The sequence below is a fragment of the Plodia interpunctella genome, chromosome 13 (assembly GCF_027563975.2).
Source record: "Plodia interpunctella isolate USDA-ARS_2022_Savannah chromosome 13, ilPloInte3.2, whole genome shotgun sequence".
Classification (NCBI taxonomy): Eukaryota; Metazoa; Arthropoda; class Insecta; order Lepidoptera; family Pyralidae; genus Plodia; species Plodia interpunctella.
This window is the reverse complement of record NC_071306.1, coordinates 768,471-787,872: the sequence shown is the minus strand read 5'-3', so window position 1 is coordinate 787,872 and position 19,402 is coordinate 768,471. Positions and strand designations below refer to the sequence as shown.

Genomic DNA, 19,402 nt, shown 5'->3' with positions numbered 1-19,402 from the left:
CACATGAAAATCCGTGCCGTCGTTTTTGAGTCTATCGCGAACAGACGGACGCGGCAGAAGATTTTGTTTATATAATATGTGAGGATAAGGATATCCTGTTATCTTGCGTTATGTCTTATTATATCCTGTATATTCCTCGGACCCATCACCTGGGTGAAGTAGTTCGATTTTATTGGTCTTTTCACCGTGCCATCAATCCTCATTCCCCAGAGTGATCATTGCACATGTTACTTATAAGAGAGAATTGCTCCAATTACTTATTGAAAAGCATATTATTCGATCAATGAATACCTTAATGACAAATTTGACAAGTAAATAATTAATTTACTAATTGAATATTTATGTGCGTGTGTCACTTCTTGAAATTCTATGAAATTATGCTTGGGATTTAGTGAACATTCCAACAGAATTGCGAAAGTTGGAATTAGATTTTATTTCCATAATTGATATTTATATATGCTTGACATAAAAGATTACCTATAGTAAGTTTCTACACGATATTGTTTTATAATGTAATAAATGTAATGACAAAAACCTATTTTATAAAATTTGTATGCCTTGTGGCGGAATATAGAGAAAACCGCTCTTGTATACTGTCCTAACTACGTTCACGAAATAAATGAATTTGAATAAATCTATAGAATTTTATCACATTTATGGTTCCGTTCATACAAACGGGAATAAGCCAAATTTCCCGCCACTTTCTGAATCAATCAAATCAGCTCCATGTCACACAGCATTCTCATTCGATTGACATAAAATCACAGAAATAAAACCATTACATAAATGCAAAATTTCAGTTCAAGCGGTAAAGAGAAACTCGGTTAAATATAACGTTAAGTAGGTGCTCGATATGATCAGGAATTTTACGGATGAAATTTTTAACTAACCCGCTAATATGATATATCAATTCATTATATCCTAATAATATTACAAATGCTAAAGTTTGTGAGCATGTATGTGTATGCACGTTCGTTACTCTTTAATGCAAAATCTACTGGACGGCAATCCGTCGGCATGACAAATTAAATTTGGTACTAACACAGGGTATCCCGAAATTCCCACGATAGCGAGTCCCGGAGCGGAACTGCTAAATAATATACAAAAACTAAATTGAATAATTTAGAATCATTAATTATGTAAACAATCACTATAAGTAAGCCACTTTGGCCAGGGATGTAACTGTAGGTATAGCGGAGAGCAGCAAACTACCCACTGGCTTGAATATAGCTGCAGCCGTGTATGAAATTCAGGCGGGAATTTAATGATCACAAAGCTCGCTACGACAAAGATGAATGTTTACTAGATGTGTTTGTTTAATAGCACAGGGGATGGATACAACACGGATTTAAATCCGTTAATAAACTCAGTCAGTACCGTACGACACGGGACAAATAAAAAACCCCGGCAAATTCTAAGCTGCCGGCAACATTCAGATTCATTACGTGCAAGCTATTCTTAATGCAAAACGATCTACAGTATGCGGTCCTCACGTGTTACATAACCGTATACTCAATATCCCTCTAGCGCCCTATCTAATTATAATTATATCACTGTACGTATATCGTAAGAGCCTCATCTAGAGTGGTGTATATCCAGGGACTGCCCACGTAAGGCAAGGCTGGTATAAAGTCAAGTTCGTGCTCGTTCGCCCTCAGTCCGCTGCTAGCCGCCCCTGTCACCACCCTTCTGCATCGACATTGAACTTGGTACGTACTATTTACATTTTGTAAAGCTTCGAGCTTAGTGTTGTCGGAAAGCGTGCTCACAGATTTATATAAGCAATCGAAATCTGTGGAGGTGACCGTAAGTTCTTTTAAGGAAGATTTATGCAATTTTGATTTTGATGTCGCGTTACAAATTTTGTTTTGGTTTAAAGTATTTATTGCAATTTTTATTGCACTATAGTATTTTTTGTTTACAAATAGATTCAATGCGAACCTTGTCGGATATTATGGTACACATAGTTTAGGTTTAAGTAGTGGTGAGTACTTTTTTTAAATAACATTTTTAAATAACGTAAGGATGTATGTATGTTAGTTTGTTACTCTTTCACGCAAAATCTACTGGACGGATTGATATGAAATTTAGTACACGGGCAGAATATAACTTGGAATAACATAGGGTACTATTTATCCCGAAATTCTCACGACAGCGAAGCCGTACGGCGCAGCTAGTAATCGCTATATGGTGGAAATGAAAGTCTCGTTTTCTCGGTTTCTTCTTTAGCTATAAAGCGTCGGTGCCTAGGGTTCTCATTAATATTAATTAGGGTACCTAATTCAAGAACACAATATTTTTTTTATATTGCTTAAAAAGTTTTAATTTCGGACCTTTGAAATTTAAAATAGTTTGAGTAAATTTGTATAAGTATCTTAATTATTTAATTTCAGTGAAATAGTAATTCTTTTTCAGTAATTAAAGAGAGTTAAGTCCATGTGTAAAATAATACTTAATTAATTTTTCGTGAAGATAAATTGATGGAAAACGTTTATTTTAGGACCTCTTAGTCAAGTTTAGGTAACAGTCTCAAAAATATTTACCTGGGACATTGTGCCTGTGTTTGAAATATCTGAATTTTGTATTCTGCTTATTGTTAGCTATTAACCGCGACTCCGGCCGCGGCAAAAAAATAGCTGAGTCATTCTCCAGCTTTAATTGGAGAGCACAAAAAGCATCTCAATCCAATTGTCTTTTTGAATGACAATCAAATTCGAAATTCTGTAATTAAACGTTATACATTGAGATGTCAATATTTAATACAAAGTCTAAAAAAAAAGTCTAGTAAAAAAAATAAATTTTATATTTATTAACCTTCTCCGAATTAAGTTTGTCTACTTACATGAATTTTCAATTTGAAGCGGTGGCGGCAAAGTGCTTAAGATCGTCCGCCTGTCATCGAAGGGTCTCAGGTTCGAATCCACATCAGTTTATATGAATGAAATATTCTGCTTTGCTTTCTTCAACGACCTAAAATTTAAACAATGATACCTATGTACTTATATCCAGTAATTAGACAATAGTTAACGGATATAGATCTGCGAAGAGGCGTGGTTTTGTTTAGTTGGAGTTAGCCATATCTGTGCATCTGTATGTCTCTGATTGGCTCCTGGCTCCTAAACTGGATCCGAAACGAATGAAATTAATCTAATAATTGGTTTTATAATGTTATTAGCCATGATCTAAAACTTTAATACTCTTTCTAAGTCATTGTTTCAATGCCAAAGAGTTTTAAATTTTTGCTAAAGTAACTAAAATGTTTATCAAATGGCACCGCACCAACTCAATCCTCCTTGCGTCGTAAACCTCTGCTTTGAGGGTCTTTCGTGATCTTTATGTAACACCTAACTACTTTTTTTAAATCTACCTACAGTAAATTTTTCCTAATGAGTCGTACCATGAGTTTACAACATAAGGAAAAACGGATTTTTCAACAATAGGTAGGTACATTTCATCAACTGAAAATGAATCAAATATTAATAGTTCAAATTTAGTTATACATTCTAAAGTAAAACATTTGTTAACTACGAAAGTAATTGCCTAAAAAGTCTGCTTTGTATATTGCTGTAAACTCTTAAAAATAAATGGTATTGATTGTAAGAAAAAACGCAGCTAGCATAGCACATTATAAAAAGAAGTTCCGCTGTCACATCTGTATGTATGAACGCGACGAACTCAATAACTACCGGAAGGTTTTTTGTATGAATTTCAACAAAAGACAGTATGAGTATATTTTTTATGGGTTAATCCGAGCGAAGCAGGGACGAGCCACTAGTTCTATAATGTATTCTAAATCTGTGAATGCTTACGCCAACTATTTGCTAATCAAACAGATACTTCATGAAGTAAATTTTAGGATTACCCAAAACTATTTTAGTAAGTAGTACTTTAAACAAACTAAAGCAAAATTTTGATCAAATTAACCTGTACATAGTTTCATCAAAACTTCTATAAATAGATTTAAATATTTCAGGCATCGCCCATAAATAATCAAAAGCAAATAATAATTTCTTGTGAAATATATACGCAATAAATACAGCTAAAAATTAATCATAAAATCTTATAAAAACCTTATATTATATTTCTCTTATATTTAGATTCTATGCGGTTTAAAACCTGAGATAATAATTTGTAAATTTCACACGGACAAAGTCTCGGGCGAAAGGTGACAAAACATATTTTATATTGGAAAAATGTGAAATGTTTTTATCTTTATATATGAAAAATATCTTCGCTTCATGTAGTCTGTGGTCATCATCTAAAAAAAAAGAATAATCAATGAAAAAAAAAAAAACAAAGAGACTGACAGTTGACAGATATCTTTCATTTGGAAATGCCAGAGAAGATTCAAGTGCTCATAGGATTAATTATTTTTATATTTAGCAATTACCTGCTTCCTCTCATGTAAGTCTTATTTTTTTCAATCAATACTTGGTATTAAACACGATTTTTATTTGTTTTAAAGAGATGATAACTCCTATAAGATATAGAAAACTCGACGAAGGTCATGGTAAAATCTTGTAAGTACCCAAAATCATAATGCCATAGATGGTTATTGGCTACTATGCGATTTCTTCTTCTTCCTTGCCTTATCCCTTACTAACTGAACTCCGCGGTGTTATTTCAAAAAATTTTTTCATAAAAATACTTACGAAACCCAGTTGCGCACTAAATTTTTTAAAGCGCCATTAACTATCAGACTTTTTTACAAAATTCTTAGTATCCTATGTGGATATCAGCTACCTAAATAAAAAATGGCCCAGCTATTTGAGCGTGAATAACTAACAAACAGACTCACAAACTTTATAATTATAATATTAGTGGGATTTAGTGACGGTCCTTCTCGCACGTCGGCACCAGGCCGGCTGTCCTGGGGTCGTCTGCGTGTCAAGTTGAACCCGTTTCAAACCTTTGGTGCCTTAATTTTGTTGTCCCTTTTTGCCTTTTGCACCTACAATGTGATTGTTAATCGCATTATTTGCTATCAACGATTCTATTTGTAGGGATTACAGATCGCATACTAATCCGATCAACTAAGTGCTCGCTAATTAAGAATGTTCTTTGTTGAAGGTTTTGTTTATAATTCGGCATTAGATTTAGTTTCAAGTAAATGTTTGGAAATGTTTGGTGCCAGTTCCAGACTGTTGTTCAATTCAGACACATGTCGACTCGAATATATAATATTGCGTAATAACTACGCAATATTCACGCATTCGCTTTCATTTACTGCAATGAAAATCCAAATACCAAATCCGCGAAATTTTGGCAAACTGTTCGACGACAGTGTGTAGCCGGCATAGCGATTCACCAAACACAAAGCAATGTGGCTTCTCCCCACAATCGATGGCTCATCTCCTCGCCTGTCCCGAGTGTCCAAACACTTGTACTCGGGCTGACTTGATGGCAGCTTCCGATGAAGCCGTCGAAGTGGCTCGGTTCTAGCAGGAATATATTTAGGTAGTACCCAATAGAGCGTTGATTTGCCATCGACACGCTAAGAAGAAGAACACAATGCACTCTCAAAGGTTGATATTAGGCAGGCGGCGGATTGTAGAATCAGAGCCGAATCTTAAAACTATTTCGCGCGGGTTTCTAAGCCTCACAGTAGCAAATATATTAAAAAAAAAAATAACGAGTTACACTCCGGGAGTGCCGGTAGAAGTGAAAACTTGAATGTTAAGCATTTTTGACGTCGTATAAACATTTATTCGGTCAAAGTCGCGAGTTTTAACTTTTTTTACCCATCACAAAAAGTGCACAACGCCGCTAAACAAGTTTTCACTTAAAAAAGCGCAAATAAAAATAAAATACTAACGCATTTTTTGTCGTATGTCGTCGTAGGTATGTCGTTGCGATGTTACGAATTAATTTCTAGTTTCATTCCCACTCCCGTGCTACGCGCTACGACTACGAGCGGACTACGTGCATCGTAGCCATGCTACAACATCTCGTAGCGATCTCTACAATATGTACGAATTCGATTCAAGCTGCACATTAGCGCCACCAGCATCACTATTATTGCTCAGCGAAAAAAAAAATTATTTTGGATAGATACCGTTTTCTGTTTAGGCAACTGTAATTTTATTTTGGGTGGATACCGTTTTCTGTTTAGGCAACTGTAATTTTATTTTGGGTGGATACCGTTTTCTGTTTAGGCAACTGTAATTTTATTTTGGGTGGATACCGTTTTCTGTTTAGGCAACTGTAATTTTATTTTGGGTGGATACCGTTTTCTGTTTAGGCAACTGTGATCCTACGTTATGTGATGTATATTATCATCCTAAGTTTGATATAGAAATTTGATTAGTTAATTTTTGTAACGATATTCCCACGGGAGCGAAGCTCCAGGGCACAACAGCTAGTTCTATTATAAGTAGGCTGTATTTGGCATAATTCGTCTCTTTTCGATCCTTTCTAATTGAAACTGTTCTGGGTTTCTTAATCTTAACAATTGAATCTTGTTTTCTCATAAATTATTTAAATTATACTTTGCTCGCGACTTTTCTTTGTTAAAGTTGAAAGTTAGGGCCGTCGGGTTTCATTCAATCATAAGTTTCATGTTTCTAAACTCATTTTTGTTAATAAACTCCGAAAAATTCATGATTGTTTTCGAAAAGACGGTCTAATGGTATAAGGACATTTGAAATGAGACGGAAGAAAAAACAAATTTTTGGAAAAAGTGTGTACCTATTTTGTCCAGCAGTAGTATTTTTGTGATCACAGATATTTGTCTACGGTTCTGTGTGTTGTGAACAAGCCACAACATCTTCTGTGTCCATCGGACCCACGATACAAACTTTGTGTTGGTGTGCCATTTGTTATTTAAAAACCTAAAACATTTTAATCATGGCTTTGCCTATGAGCTATGTTTTCAACAAAAAAACTAGATTCATCAGTTTAGGAGCTATGATATCACATATATACTCTGACAACACAGTTAGACATAATACACACACCGACTTATAACACTGCTCTGGTCAGCGGTGAAATAGGGGCTCTTGTACATTACAGCAGCAATGGCGCAGTAGTTAGCGCGCTCGGCCTGTGATAGTGGCTGTTGAGACACTCTCGATGGTCGGTCATTTGATGGGTGACCAAAATTATCTTGAGCTCCTCCGTGCTTCGGAGCCACGTTAAGCCGTTGGTCCAGGTTTTATCCGTACCGCCCACACTACTTATTCGTAAGGAAGGCCAGTGCCCCAGCAGTGGGGACGTTAAAATGGTTATTGATGATACTTGGAGGATGTGAATTGTGACGTTATAACAACATTTTTATTTTCAGTTGTAAATTAAGAGGCTTAGGCATTTATTTTAAAGAAATGGACTTATAAGTACTAAGGACTATATAAGTATTTGAAAGGTTTCAATAATAAAAATATTTTAATTAAAAATCACCTCACGGGTCGCAAATTATTTAACCTTGTGTCGACATTTTGCCGTCACTCACCTAAATCGCCTAATTTTTCGTAAAAAAATTTCATTTAGACGTTCAAAAACATGAGAATCACTTACTTAGAGCAGCCTTTGGCTTTTAACAAAACGTAAATTTGTTCTATGCATACTAAGCGGCCGTATCTTTCCTTAGACACCAAAAGAGGGAAAATTATTATTATTTGTAACTCTTAAGAGTTTCACGGGCCGTAGCCCGGTCCTTTGAGGCTTGCATGGGGACATGGGTCCAACATGTAGAGGCATTGTGAGACGATTGTTCTAAAATGGTGTGTGCACAATCCAAAGCGTGTTCGCAAGCACGCCACGGAGATGTACTTGCGAACAATTTTTAGAAAGTGCGGGACTATTGGAATATAATGTATACTACAACGTATCGGGCTATTGGGCTGAATAGGCTTGTGTATGTGTATCCAGGTCTATGAGACAAAACTATGTCGCCTGCCTGGCCAATTTATAAACACGGATAAAATAGGATTATTTCATTATTTTATAAACAAAAAAAAAAATAAACTTTAAAAGTCTCTCTGATCTCTTCATGTTCCGGTTGCGTACGGAATTGTGAAGCCGCGAAGCCCAGCGCAAAAAAAATAACTCAAAATTTTAAAGATTCGTCTATGATTTTACAACTGGCCACCTGCCTGATGTTGACCCTCCTTGGGAATGCTAATGTTGACTATCAGCATTGTCTGCGTGTCAGTCAGTCGCAAATCTACTTTTAATAAAATCCTGTAACTATTGCACCATAATCTGCATATAATATTTTTTTAGCAATATTTTTATATGAAATTGAGGAATATATATACTTAATAATAGTTCAAATGTTAATAATTTTCACCATTGTTATTTATGATTGTATATTCTCCAAATAAAAGAAACAATTTTAATGTAATGGTAGCGCTAATACGAGGGCTGCTATTTATGTATCCGGAACTGGCCAATAATTCTAGAATATTTAAAAAGTAATTGCAACATTTGAAAATAGAACTCTTCGGCTAGAGAATAAATATTTTTCATGTCCCTGTCATTTGTTTTTTTCAATTGGCGCCAATTTTGAAAATAGCTTGTCTTCATTGCCATGGATTTAACTCGTGAACATTTTCGCGCGATGATTTATTATGATTTTCGGCGTGGATTAACTCAAAAACAGTGCATCGAACAACTGATTTTAACTTTTGGAGATGAAGCACCATCGAAAACCACTGTGTATTATTGGTTTAAGGAATTTCAACGTGGACGGTCTATGCTCACGGATGAAATTAAGGAGGGTCGTCCTAAATCGGTAGTGGTACAACAAAATATTGATGCTGTGCGACAATTAGTAATGCAAGATCGTCATGTTACATACCGCGAGATAGAGGCGTCTCTGGGCATTAGTATGACGAGTTTACACGCGATATTACACGAACATTTAATTGTTAAAAAAATTTGTTCGCGTTGGATTCCGCACAACTTGAGCGTAGATCAAAAACAGGCTCGTGTCGACTGGTGTAAGAAAATGATAAAAAAATACAACCGTGGCACGTCAAAAGCTGTTTATAATATCTACACAGGTGACGAAACCTGGATCTATGCTTATGACCCTGAAACTAAACAGCAGTCAACGGTGTGGGTCTTTCAAGATGAGCCGAATCCAACAAAAGTTGTTCGTGCGAGAAGCACTTTAAAGCAAATGGTCGCTTGTTTTTTTGGTATCAACGGACATGTAGCTACAGTGCCACTAGAGAATAGTAGGACGGTTAATTCTGAATGGTACACCACCATTTGTTTGCCACAAGTCTTTGAAAAAATACGAAAGAACAACCCACAACGCAAAATCATACTTCATCACGACAATGCTAGCTGCCACAAGTCGGCTGAAACAAATAATTTTTTGGAGGGTCAAAAGATTGAATTGACGGGTCATCCGCCGTACAGCCCCGACCTGGCACCCAATGATTTTTATTTATTTCCAAAATTAAAAATAAATTACGTGGTCAACGTTTTTCGAGCCGCGAAGAGGCCGTTGATGCGTTCAAAACACACGTTTTGGACATACCTCAATCAGAATGGAAAAAGTGCTTTGAAAATTGGTTTCATCGTATGCAGAAGTGCATAGATCATCGCGAAGAATACTTCGAGAAACAATAAAACCATATGTAATAATATATGTTTGTTTAATTTTGTTATTCCGGATACATAAATAGCAGCCCTCGTATCTGGGATTGCGCTGTCTAAAATTACTATCTTAACAAACAGGACGGCCTGTCAAGCTCAAGATTTTAGGTTATATTCCTAAAGCCCGCCAATTTAGTCGTAATCGCGTAACTTTATTTTTGTCATAAAGTAGCCTGATAATGAACTTAGTTATTTTTGGACGGGGCGAGTCCTATTGGTGGATTTGCGTAATAGAGATCATTTCAATTCACGTAAGGTTAAGGAAATTGAATTCTGTAATGAGTTTCAAATTTAGTTCGTGTTATTTGATTTGACAGGGAATCTTGTACCAGAATATAATCTTTTGCAACAGTAACTACGCGTTTAGTGTCTCATTTTTTGTTAGGGCAAAGGATCATGGACAATAATTATTTAAATATTGTCCAAGATCCTTATTAAATATTTTCGAATATTTATTTCGCGTATTTTATATAACACTTTTGCTTTTATTTTATTAGACTATTCCCAGTTCCTACTGTCGCTTTAATTAGTGTATGTTTGTTACTTATTCACGCTCAAACGGCTGGACCAATTTTTATGAAATTTGGTAATGAGGTAGCTACTATTTTGGATTATACATACGGTAACACAAGATACTTTTATCCCGAAACAACGCGATTCCCGCAGGATTTCGTTAAAAAGTCTGATATTATGGCGCTGCGGTGCATGAAGTTTTTTTTAATTGCGCGGGTAACACCGCGGTTTGCAGCTAGTGCTATATATGTATTGGATTTGTAAAGTTTGGATGAGCGAGTGTGTTTGTTACTCAAGTACATTCTACTTGACAGATTTAGATGAAATTCGGTACAAACGTATAATATTACTTGGAATACCATATAGGGTACCTTTTATCCCGAAATTCTATCGAGAGCGAAGCCCTAGTTCTTTGTTAGTAAGCAATATCACAAAATAAATCATTGTTACTAAAACCTAAGCAACTTCCTAATCTATTCTCATGTTTTCACATACTAAGAGTGTGTTGCACCACTCAACTTTGACATTAACTTTAACCTATGCTGGACGGAATATATAGAAACACAAAGTACGACCTTTTGTCTCAACGATGCTAACGCGCGCAAGTTAAAGTTAACGTGAAAGTTGACTGTTGCTACACACCCTCAACACACAACATTAATAAAGCACAGTCCAAGTTTTCCCACGCGAAAGAAGAATCGAGATTAACTCAAATATATCCTAATATTCCTCGGATTTATGTACAGTCAACCGCATGTCAATTTATCCTGCATTTATCTCTATGCTGTGGTAATAGCGACGAATTTGCAATAAAATTGGGTAGTTTGACGTGCTGTGGACTGTGTGAATTATTAAGAAATATTATTACTCTTAGATTTGGTTTTAGTTTCGACGGAAATTACTACAATTTGATTACGTAATGATTTGCTTTGGGGCTGTGTACTTAATTACATTCGAGACCTAAATTAGACTTCAGTAATTAGTTACATAATGGCTCAGGACGTTACTATACGAGTTACGAGACAGATTATATAATACGAATACGAGAATATATTTCGAGCAGATTTATGTCCTTAAAATGCCGAAAAGTGTTACGTAACTCGGACAGATGTCGACGCGTATGAAAGTACGTTACGTAGTATGCATGAGAGCATTTATTTACCGCAAGAAAAAACGAGCAATGTATTTCAACGACTAATATTGATTTCGATTAAAAGACATGCGAAGATTGTAATGTCCCTCAATGTTTGTTACTTCTTCACGGTCAAACGTCTGGACCAATTTTTATTAAATTTTGTATTGAGTTGAATAGCTGGTACTTTTTATCCCGAAAGTACGCGATTCTCATAGGATTTACTCAAAAAGTATGATAGTAATTGGCGCTTTAGTTAAATGGCGCAGTGGTTAGCGCGCTCGGCCTGTGATAGTGGCGGTTGAAACACTCTCGGTCATTGGATGGGTAACCAAAATAATTATCTTGAGTTTCTGATTCTGAGATGTGCGTTCCGAATCTGGGAGCTTCGGAACGCACAAAAAGCCATTGGTCCCGGTTGTATTTGTAGTTGTTAAAACCCGCCAATCCGCGCTGGGCCCGCGTGGTGGGTCATGACCCAAGCTCCCTATCCATCCGTAAGGAAGGCCTGTACCCCAGCAGTAGGGATGTTTAAATTGCTTTGATGGCGCTACTGTATACCTACCTACGGTAACACCGCGAGGTGCAGTTAGTAACAAATTTCTGTGCTGTTTTAATATCATGATTACTGTGTTTACAGAAACAAGAGACTAATGACCGAAACAACCCCGTAATAACCTAAAATCATCCAGTAACATTAAATGGTTAGTAACCATTCATTTATATAGAACTGTTTACCGGAAAATGTATTTTTTAACATTTAACATAGCTATCATGTATGTAGAAGAAGACATTTTCAACAAAGAATATATAGAAATCACCGGCCGTAACATCCCCACATATTATAGGTACTCACAAGGGTCACTCGGGGACAATTATTTTTATTTGTCGAGCCGTCCGCCTTACTACGTCAAACATACGTAACGTAGACGTAGATAAGGCGTCGGTCACAATGACATTAAGTGTTACGTAGGCGCTGGAAAATATTATTTAAGGCCTAATGTGATGGTTCTCAGAGCGTTTCGACCTCTGCAGCCGCGCTGTCATGAATCGTTTCCAAAATAGATAATTCATAAAATTGACATTAACACAGTACAGATTAATAATTTGAAAGTCAGATAGTGAAATTTTTATTTTTATTTATTTATTTATTTATTCATTCATAAGCTTAAATCTATCTTTACAGTTTTCACCAATGCAATAGACAAGCATCCCATTTCAATTATTATTATAACTTATGATATACAAAGCCGTTCTTATGAATTAATGTTTGTTGTTGTCTTTGTTAAAATTTAAAAGAATTGTAATTACAGTGCGGCCTCAGCGGTCGAAACGCTCTGAGAAACACCCAATAACAATAATGGAAATGGACGATATCAAATCGTTTTATTAGTCTACTAGCTGCGCCCCGGGATTTCGCTACCGTGGGAATTTCGGGATAAAAAGTACCCTATCAACATAGGGTACTTTTTATCCCGATCAGTGTACCAAATTTCATATCAATCCGTTCAGTAGATTTCGCGTGAAAGTGTAACAAACATGCATACACACCAAACTTCCGTAGTACATACGAATATACTAAACATTTATAATAGAAGTAAGATTAATAGATCGTCACGAGTAATTTTAATTTTGTTCTAAATAAATTAATAATTTTTCTTACGTTTTTAGTGGCGTGTGTTAAATTAAGTTTCTAAATTAGTAATTTGAAATTTTCCATATATATGTGTGTAGTTCGATGTACTGAGAAGGATGTAGGGTATCTTTCATCCCGGAAAAAAGGGGCAAAAGCTAGTTATGCAGATAAAGGTCTGTGTGGTCTACATCCAACGTATATTTTGTAATGTAGGCTAGCTATAGCTAGATACTATCAAGTTGTCATCAGTTTGGACGTATTGGGGGCGTGGAGAGTGACGAATTATAGCTGTATATACTATGTCGAATAACCTAAATATAATTATGACTTTCTTTCCACCGCAGCTTCGCCTGCATTAATTTTCCGTTATGAAAGGTACCCTATGTGCGTCTCCATACTTCAACTTACATGTATGCAAAATTTCAAGAAGATTGGTTGAGTAGATGAGCCTGGAAGAGGTAATAAACAAACATAGTTTCGTATTAATTTAGCTGAAATGTCGAGGTGATGGTCAGTGGTTAGGTCCGGGTCCGCCTGTGATCGAAGGATCCTAGTTTCAAGTCTTACTTGTGCCATATATATAAGTTTGTATACCAATTGTGTTTACCATTTGCTTTGCTGCAGCACAGAGTTTCTTCTCATTTGCGTATCAATGGCAAATCTACAACGCGATATTGGGAGCTAAATATATTCTTGCCAGAACCGAGCCACTTCGAAGGCTTCATAGGAAACTGCCACACGTTAGATTAATTAGGTGCCGTACTGGTGAAGGTCGTTTTATAGTGGGTTTTTAGAAAGATGAAAATTGCATGTAATAGCAATCTTCATATTAATAAAATATACCTAAATTTCCGTTTTGTTATATTATAAGTAATAGTAATTTTTTTTTTTTCATTTCTTCATCAGTTCTAGAGATTTGTGCATTCTCTTTAGTACTCAAATTGGAAGACTACTTACATATAAGAAATGGTGGCGATTGAAAATTATTAGTTCAAATAAATCAGCGAGATGTTTTTATTCTTTACTTAATTGGAGATTGGAAAAGATTGTAATTTCCATTTTTGTGCCATTAGGAATGGAAATCAATTCAAATCCCTAATGAAAATTACAGGTGACGTGAATTGGATCTAATTCATTTTATTCGATGTTGTTTTAACCGGCCTAATACCTCTTGATTTGTATTTTTTTTGGGTTTTACAGTCATAATTACAATAAAGTGCAATAATTATTTATTGAACAAATTATTTACATAGTATACATAAGTACAAAATGTATTATCACACATAGCATGACGTCATGATTTAGATACACTGTGCAAAAGGTGGCCTTATCGCTGAAGCAATTTCTTCCAGACAACCTTTTGGGAAATTGCTAGACGAGGAAATACGGTAATTGGATTAAACTAACAATTATAATAATAGACTTACTTAGAAGTAGGAGCTTGTCCCCTTTTTTTCGTAGTTCCATTTGATTAGTGCGACGATGGTTAAAAATAGTTTAACCGTAGACCTATTGTATATCATTAAAAGTATATATTTTTTATTTAAAAGAGAATATAATCGAGAGTGTTCTTGTGTTTGGAAAATGTCAGCTCTTATCTAGCAGATGAGATGATGCCAGCAACTTGCAAGTCGGGGGTTTCGTAATAGAAACGTAACTATATGGTGTGTGTAACACTAACAAGAAATTCCTATAGTCATATATATATGGGTAAACGATCATCTGAAATTGGTGTAGCCATTGTAACTTTACACTGAAGGGAACGTAGGAAGCAGTTGAAGCAGTGTTACTGCTTATATAGCTTTATCATCAGCTAAAGCAGTCCACTGTTGGACATAGGCCTCTCTCTGTAGGCGCTTCTCTTGTGCAGTTTTTAGGTTTTAATTATCCAGTCGTTCCGTGCATTATTGCCCAACACATGGTGCTATTTATCCGTGGTGGTATACTATGCTAATCTGGAATGAAAATCTGATGACTAATATGAATTAGTCTCCTCTATATTCTTCCAAAGACGTGGTCAGTTTTGCCACTTCAGCTTTATTCCTTTTTTTTAACAAGTTTATAGATTTTTGTCAATTGTTGTAGTTGACAATGATGAGCAGTGGCGGGCGAGTGGGGCGCAGCGCGCTTGTGATGCTGCTGGTGTCGCTGGGGGCTGCAGTCGAGGTGTTCGACGCTGCTGCGGACCCTACAGCTGCTCAGGTAACTGGGCGACGGCACAATGATTAGGAGGGGTGGGCGAGGTACAGATTCATCTCATCTTGGTGGCCTGTTGACTATACAATGACAGACAACGCACTTCCGAAACCACTGGGTCTAAAAAACGAAATTTAGTTTAAAGGGTCGTTAAGGCTTGTAGGTAAGAACGTAGAGAGAATTCCTTGAATTCCTACGACAATGGGAAGGGATCTATAAGAAGTTGAATAAACTAAGCAGTTAATATAATTTCGCAGGACAACAACATAGATTCCGACCTGTTCAGAGAATCGGATGCTCTCATGCAGAATGTGTTCACGTTTGACCAGATTGTGAACCGGCTTCTGGAAGGGTTTGCGCGTGAGCAAGACAACATGATGCCGCATTATAAGTAAGTACGAGTCTTAAGTTTGAATAATTTATTTATCAATGGAATATGTCTACATAGAAATATGCTCAGGGAGTGGGTACAAACTTCTTCTTTGCTAACACTGGCGTCCACTACGAACTACATTAGCATATGATACATGATACATCTCGATGCTATTCTTATTTAAGTCGCTAAAAGACACCTGACATGACTTTCAGCTACCGCCATCCAGTGGCAAGTAGTCGCACATGATTTAATTAATGTTATTTCATCAGATGCAAGTGATCTCATTTCTTCCAACGTGTAAAATTTCACAGCCCTATTCAAAGCCTGTTCATGTTAGTCTATCTATGATTCCGAAGAGCACAGCTATTTATACCTGATTCCAGGTCAAACAGGATCGACTTCCAAGTGGCGTCCAACTTTCCAATAGAATACAAGGAAGTGATGAAGAGGCTACCTTCGGCCTTGAGGTCCCAGCCGGTCAGGCCGCAGCAGAAATGGAAGATCAAGAAAGGCAAGGCTCTTGGTAAGGATACAAATACAATAACGCGTTTTATCTCTTACGTAGTAGTACTTGTAAAGCGGTAGGTGAATCTGTTGAAAAACATTTTTTAAGACTTTTAGATTTGCCTATGAAAATAGTGCGTTAAAGTCAGCTTGTAATTTAAAGATAAGTTTTAGTTGAAATGCACACTTGAGTAATATATAAGGAACAAGAATTTATTTCCAATAAAACTAAAAACAGCCGAAAGTTACAAAACTTGGAAGCCACGTTTAGCCGCATTGCGAGTTTATCAGTATGCGGCCTATAAGAAGAATCTTAGTTTTTAGCGCTATCTCTAGACCAATTTTCACAATATGTGCGAAGTTGTTTTTTGTATTAAGTTTTCAACCTTATTCACTCTCCTCACTTCGCCATGCAAAGAATATAGGACACAAATTCCAAGAAGTGCGCTGGATTGATGTCGTCAAGGATAATGTGTGGTCGGACAACTCTGGAAGTAGAAGATCGTGAAAGTGTAGGAGAAAAGTAGGAAAGGGAAATCTGGTCTCCGGCCCTCTGTGGCAGAAGGTTCCGGGTAAACATTCAGATGTGAGAGGGTGCCGGGGCAGGCGGCACTTCTGGAATTAGGCTGTTATGTTACGGGCATATAGTTGGCAGTCTAGGCCAAGAATGCTGACTGAAAAGGTTGCGGTGAAGTTTGTTGCGCCGCTTCTTCTTCTCCAGCGCTCTGGAAGTCGGCAGTAGACTTAGTTTTAAACAATTTATTGACGTCAATAAGTGATGATATGATCATACGAAGTTGAATAAAAAAAATTGAATTATAATTTCGAATTTGCTAAATTCTTCGTACTTTCTTTCAGTGAAATTTCCTTTTTATGAAATACCTAAGTAGTGATGAAGTCAATAAATAAAAAAGCAAAAAGTTAGTTTCACGTTATTGGTACCAAACTCAGACCATCTTTTATTTGAAGTGATTAAGTAGGTACAAAGTTCAAATAGATTTTTTTTTTCTATTTATCCACATGATTGTTTGTTAATTCTTAAGCAAACACGGAAGATGTTTACCTGTCTATTAAAACGTTTTAAGGCTACATTATTCCATTCTAATAAATACTATACTTCATTGCGAAAGTAAATTTAGTCGTTTGTTATCTCTTCACGTTTTATCCGGGTCTTATGCTTACATATATATGAAATCACTCTTGAAATAAAATACAGCGGCTTGCACTTAAGTATCCAATTACCATACTAATATTATATAATAATCGCGAAAGTTTGTCTGCCATGCTTTTATGACTAAACCACGTGGCTGATTTTGATGAAATTTGTAATAGTTAATAACACTTGGCCTTGGCCATAGGCTACCGCCGGCGGAGCTGTGAACTACAACTAGTTTTTTAATACTTTCGAGAGATCCACGAATAAAATGACCTTAAACCTTTATATATATATATATATATATATATATATATATATATATATATATATATACTTACGTCAAACAATATTTGCTTTGTGTCAACAATCTATAGTTCTATAGAACTATGTACACCATGCAGTGACAATAATTTTTGCGCCATTAATATTTACTATATCAGTTTACCAAGAAGTATTCCTCTCTCTCATGATCGTATTTTCCGCATGGCATTTTGAGGCTGTGACGCCGCGGGAATTGTATAAAATAGCCGCGATTTTGCAACAGACCGTCTGCCTGACGTCAACTCTCCTTGAGAACGCTATTATTTCCTATCAACTGCCTTAAGGCTATGTGCCATTTAGTCATCTACGGGAGGATGTGGAGTGGTCCTATTCTAAGGCACAACCACACACCACCAAGGGATGAAAGAGCTTACTAACTGTGACATCAAAACATTCAACAAAGAATGGCAAAAGCCAAGAACAGGAATGCGTGAAGGAAGTTACGGGAGACTTTTGCCCAGCAGTGAGACTTAAATAGCTAGGAAAAATACCCCTAAGTCCACTAAAATCCATCTTGAATATCCATTATTCCATTTTTATGTCCACTTTAATCCATGAACTTTTCGCATTTAATTTAGCAATTCTATACTTGTAGGAAATAAGTAGTATTACCGGAAATATCATAACTATACAGAAGGTTACGTTGACGGTCATCGCGATGACCGGTTATCATCTTGCTCGAAAAAAATATCGAAAATCTTTATCAACTTGGATTATATATTATATAAATTACTTGAACAAGTCTACTGCCGACTTCCAAAGCGCAGGTGAAGAAGAAGCGGCGCAACAAACTTCACCGCGTAAAAGACGTAGTTTCAACAATGACAGGTCTTTTACACGTTAGTGTATAAACGGATTGGGTATAGAGTTCTATTCTCGGGCGGGGAATATTTGTACACGTCTCTTGTTATGTGAATTTTCTAGTTACCTAAGTCTATCGAACAGAACAAGGTACAAAATAAAATATCGACACACTCATTAATGACAAAATGGTCGGCAAACACAACAAACAGTATCCCAAAAAAAAATTTTCCCAAAAGAAATTTTACCATATTACCTACAATCAACTTAAATAATTATTTTGAATAATAAATAGGGGGAACTTCGTCCTGGCTTCGGGGCGTTATAACCGAGAATGAAATTGGGAGCGTGCTCAGATGAGAGATAGGGACGATGATAAAATTTTAACCAAGACTTTTTTGCCATCACGATGAATTTTAAAAAAACTAGACAATATTATCTATTTCCAGGAACCCAAATGGTGTGTTACTTCAAGCTGTGCGCGTTCCGATCGCCGCACTAAGCTGGTGGCCGCTACCTGTTGACCGTGACATGCCGACAACAGCGTATCAAGTGACATGGCTGCGCATGCGCCTGGTTGCGCCTCTCTCGTGTGAATACTTCGAAAAAAAGTATTATTACTTTCCATTTAAAGTATAATTATATTTTTGTTTGTAAAAGTGCCGACTTGATAGGTAATTTTGATCGATATTCTTATTGATAATCCACTATTGACGCCAAAACAACAAGCGAGCGTAGTTAAATGAAAAAAAAAAAACTCCATACAAATTGACGTGACGTGACGTCCGTACATCTTCGAACGTGGTTACGATACGTCCCGTTTCATCACGTCCATTTATAAACTAAGATAAAGATGTTGGTAATAAAGATGTTGATTGATGTTTATTTCTGTTCATTCATTCATTCATTCGTTTATTTCTGTCGTTTTCTGTAATATTGATAGATCTATTTTCATCACTACTGCAGTTCAATAATACAATACAATGCTAACTCTTGAATTACTATTGGCACAGCCTCCACTGCTCGACATTGGAACATATTCCGAGAGAAAATTTGCTATAAAACACAGTTGAAATTAATCGAGACCAACTTGATATTCTGTTGTCTGTAACTAGATAATATTGAATAGAACTTAGATATATGTTATTAGTTTTAGATGCT

The 19,402-nt window shown here is 36.2% G+C and overlaps 1 protein-coding gene across 1 annotated transcript; it reads left to right on the top strand.

The window, feature by feature from the left end:
• The first annotated feature begins 1,614 nt into the window (after positions 1-1,614).
• LOC128675004 (uncharacterized) lies at positions 1,615-19,020 on the top strand. The gene is made up of 5 exons (XM_053754052.1): positions 1,615-1,709; positions 14,973-15,089; positions 15,341-15,474; positions 15,843-15,982; positions 18,691-19,020. The coding sequence occupies exons 2-5, from the start codon at positions 14,979-14,981 to the stop codon at positions 18,741-18,743; spliced, it is 438 nt and encodes a 145-aa protein (XP_053610027.1). The 5' UTR covers positions 1,615-1,709; positions 14,973-14,978; the 3' UTR covers positions 18,744-19,020.
• Positions 19,021-19,402: the final 382 nt, after the last annotated feature.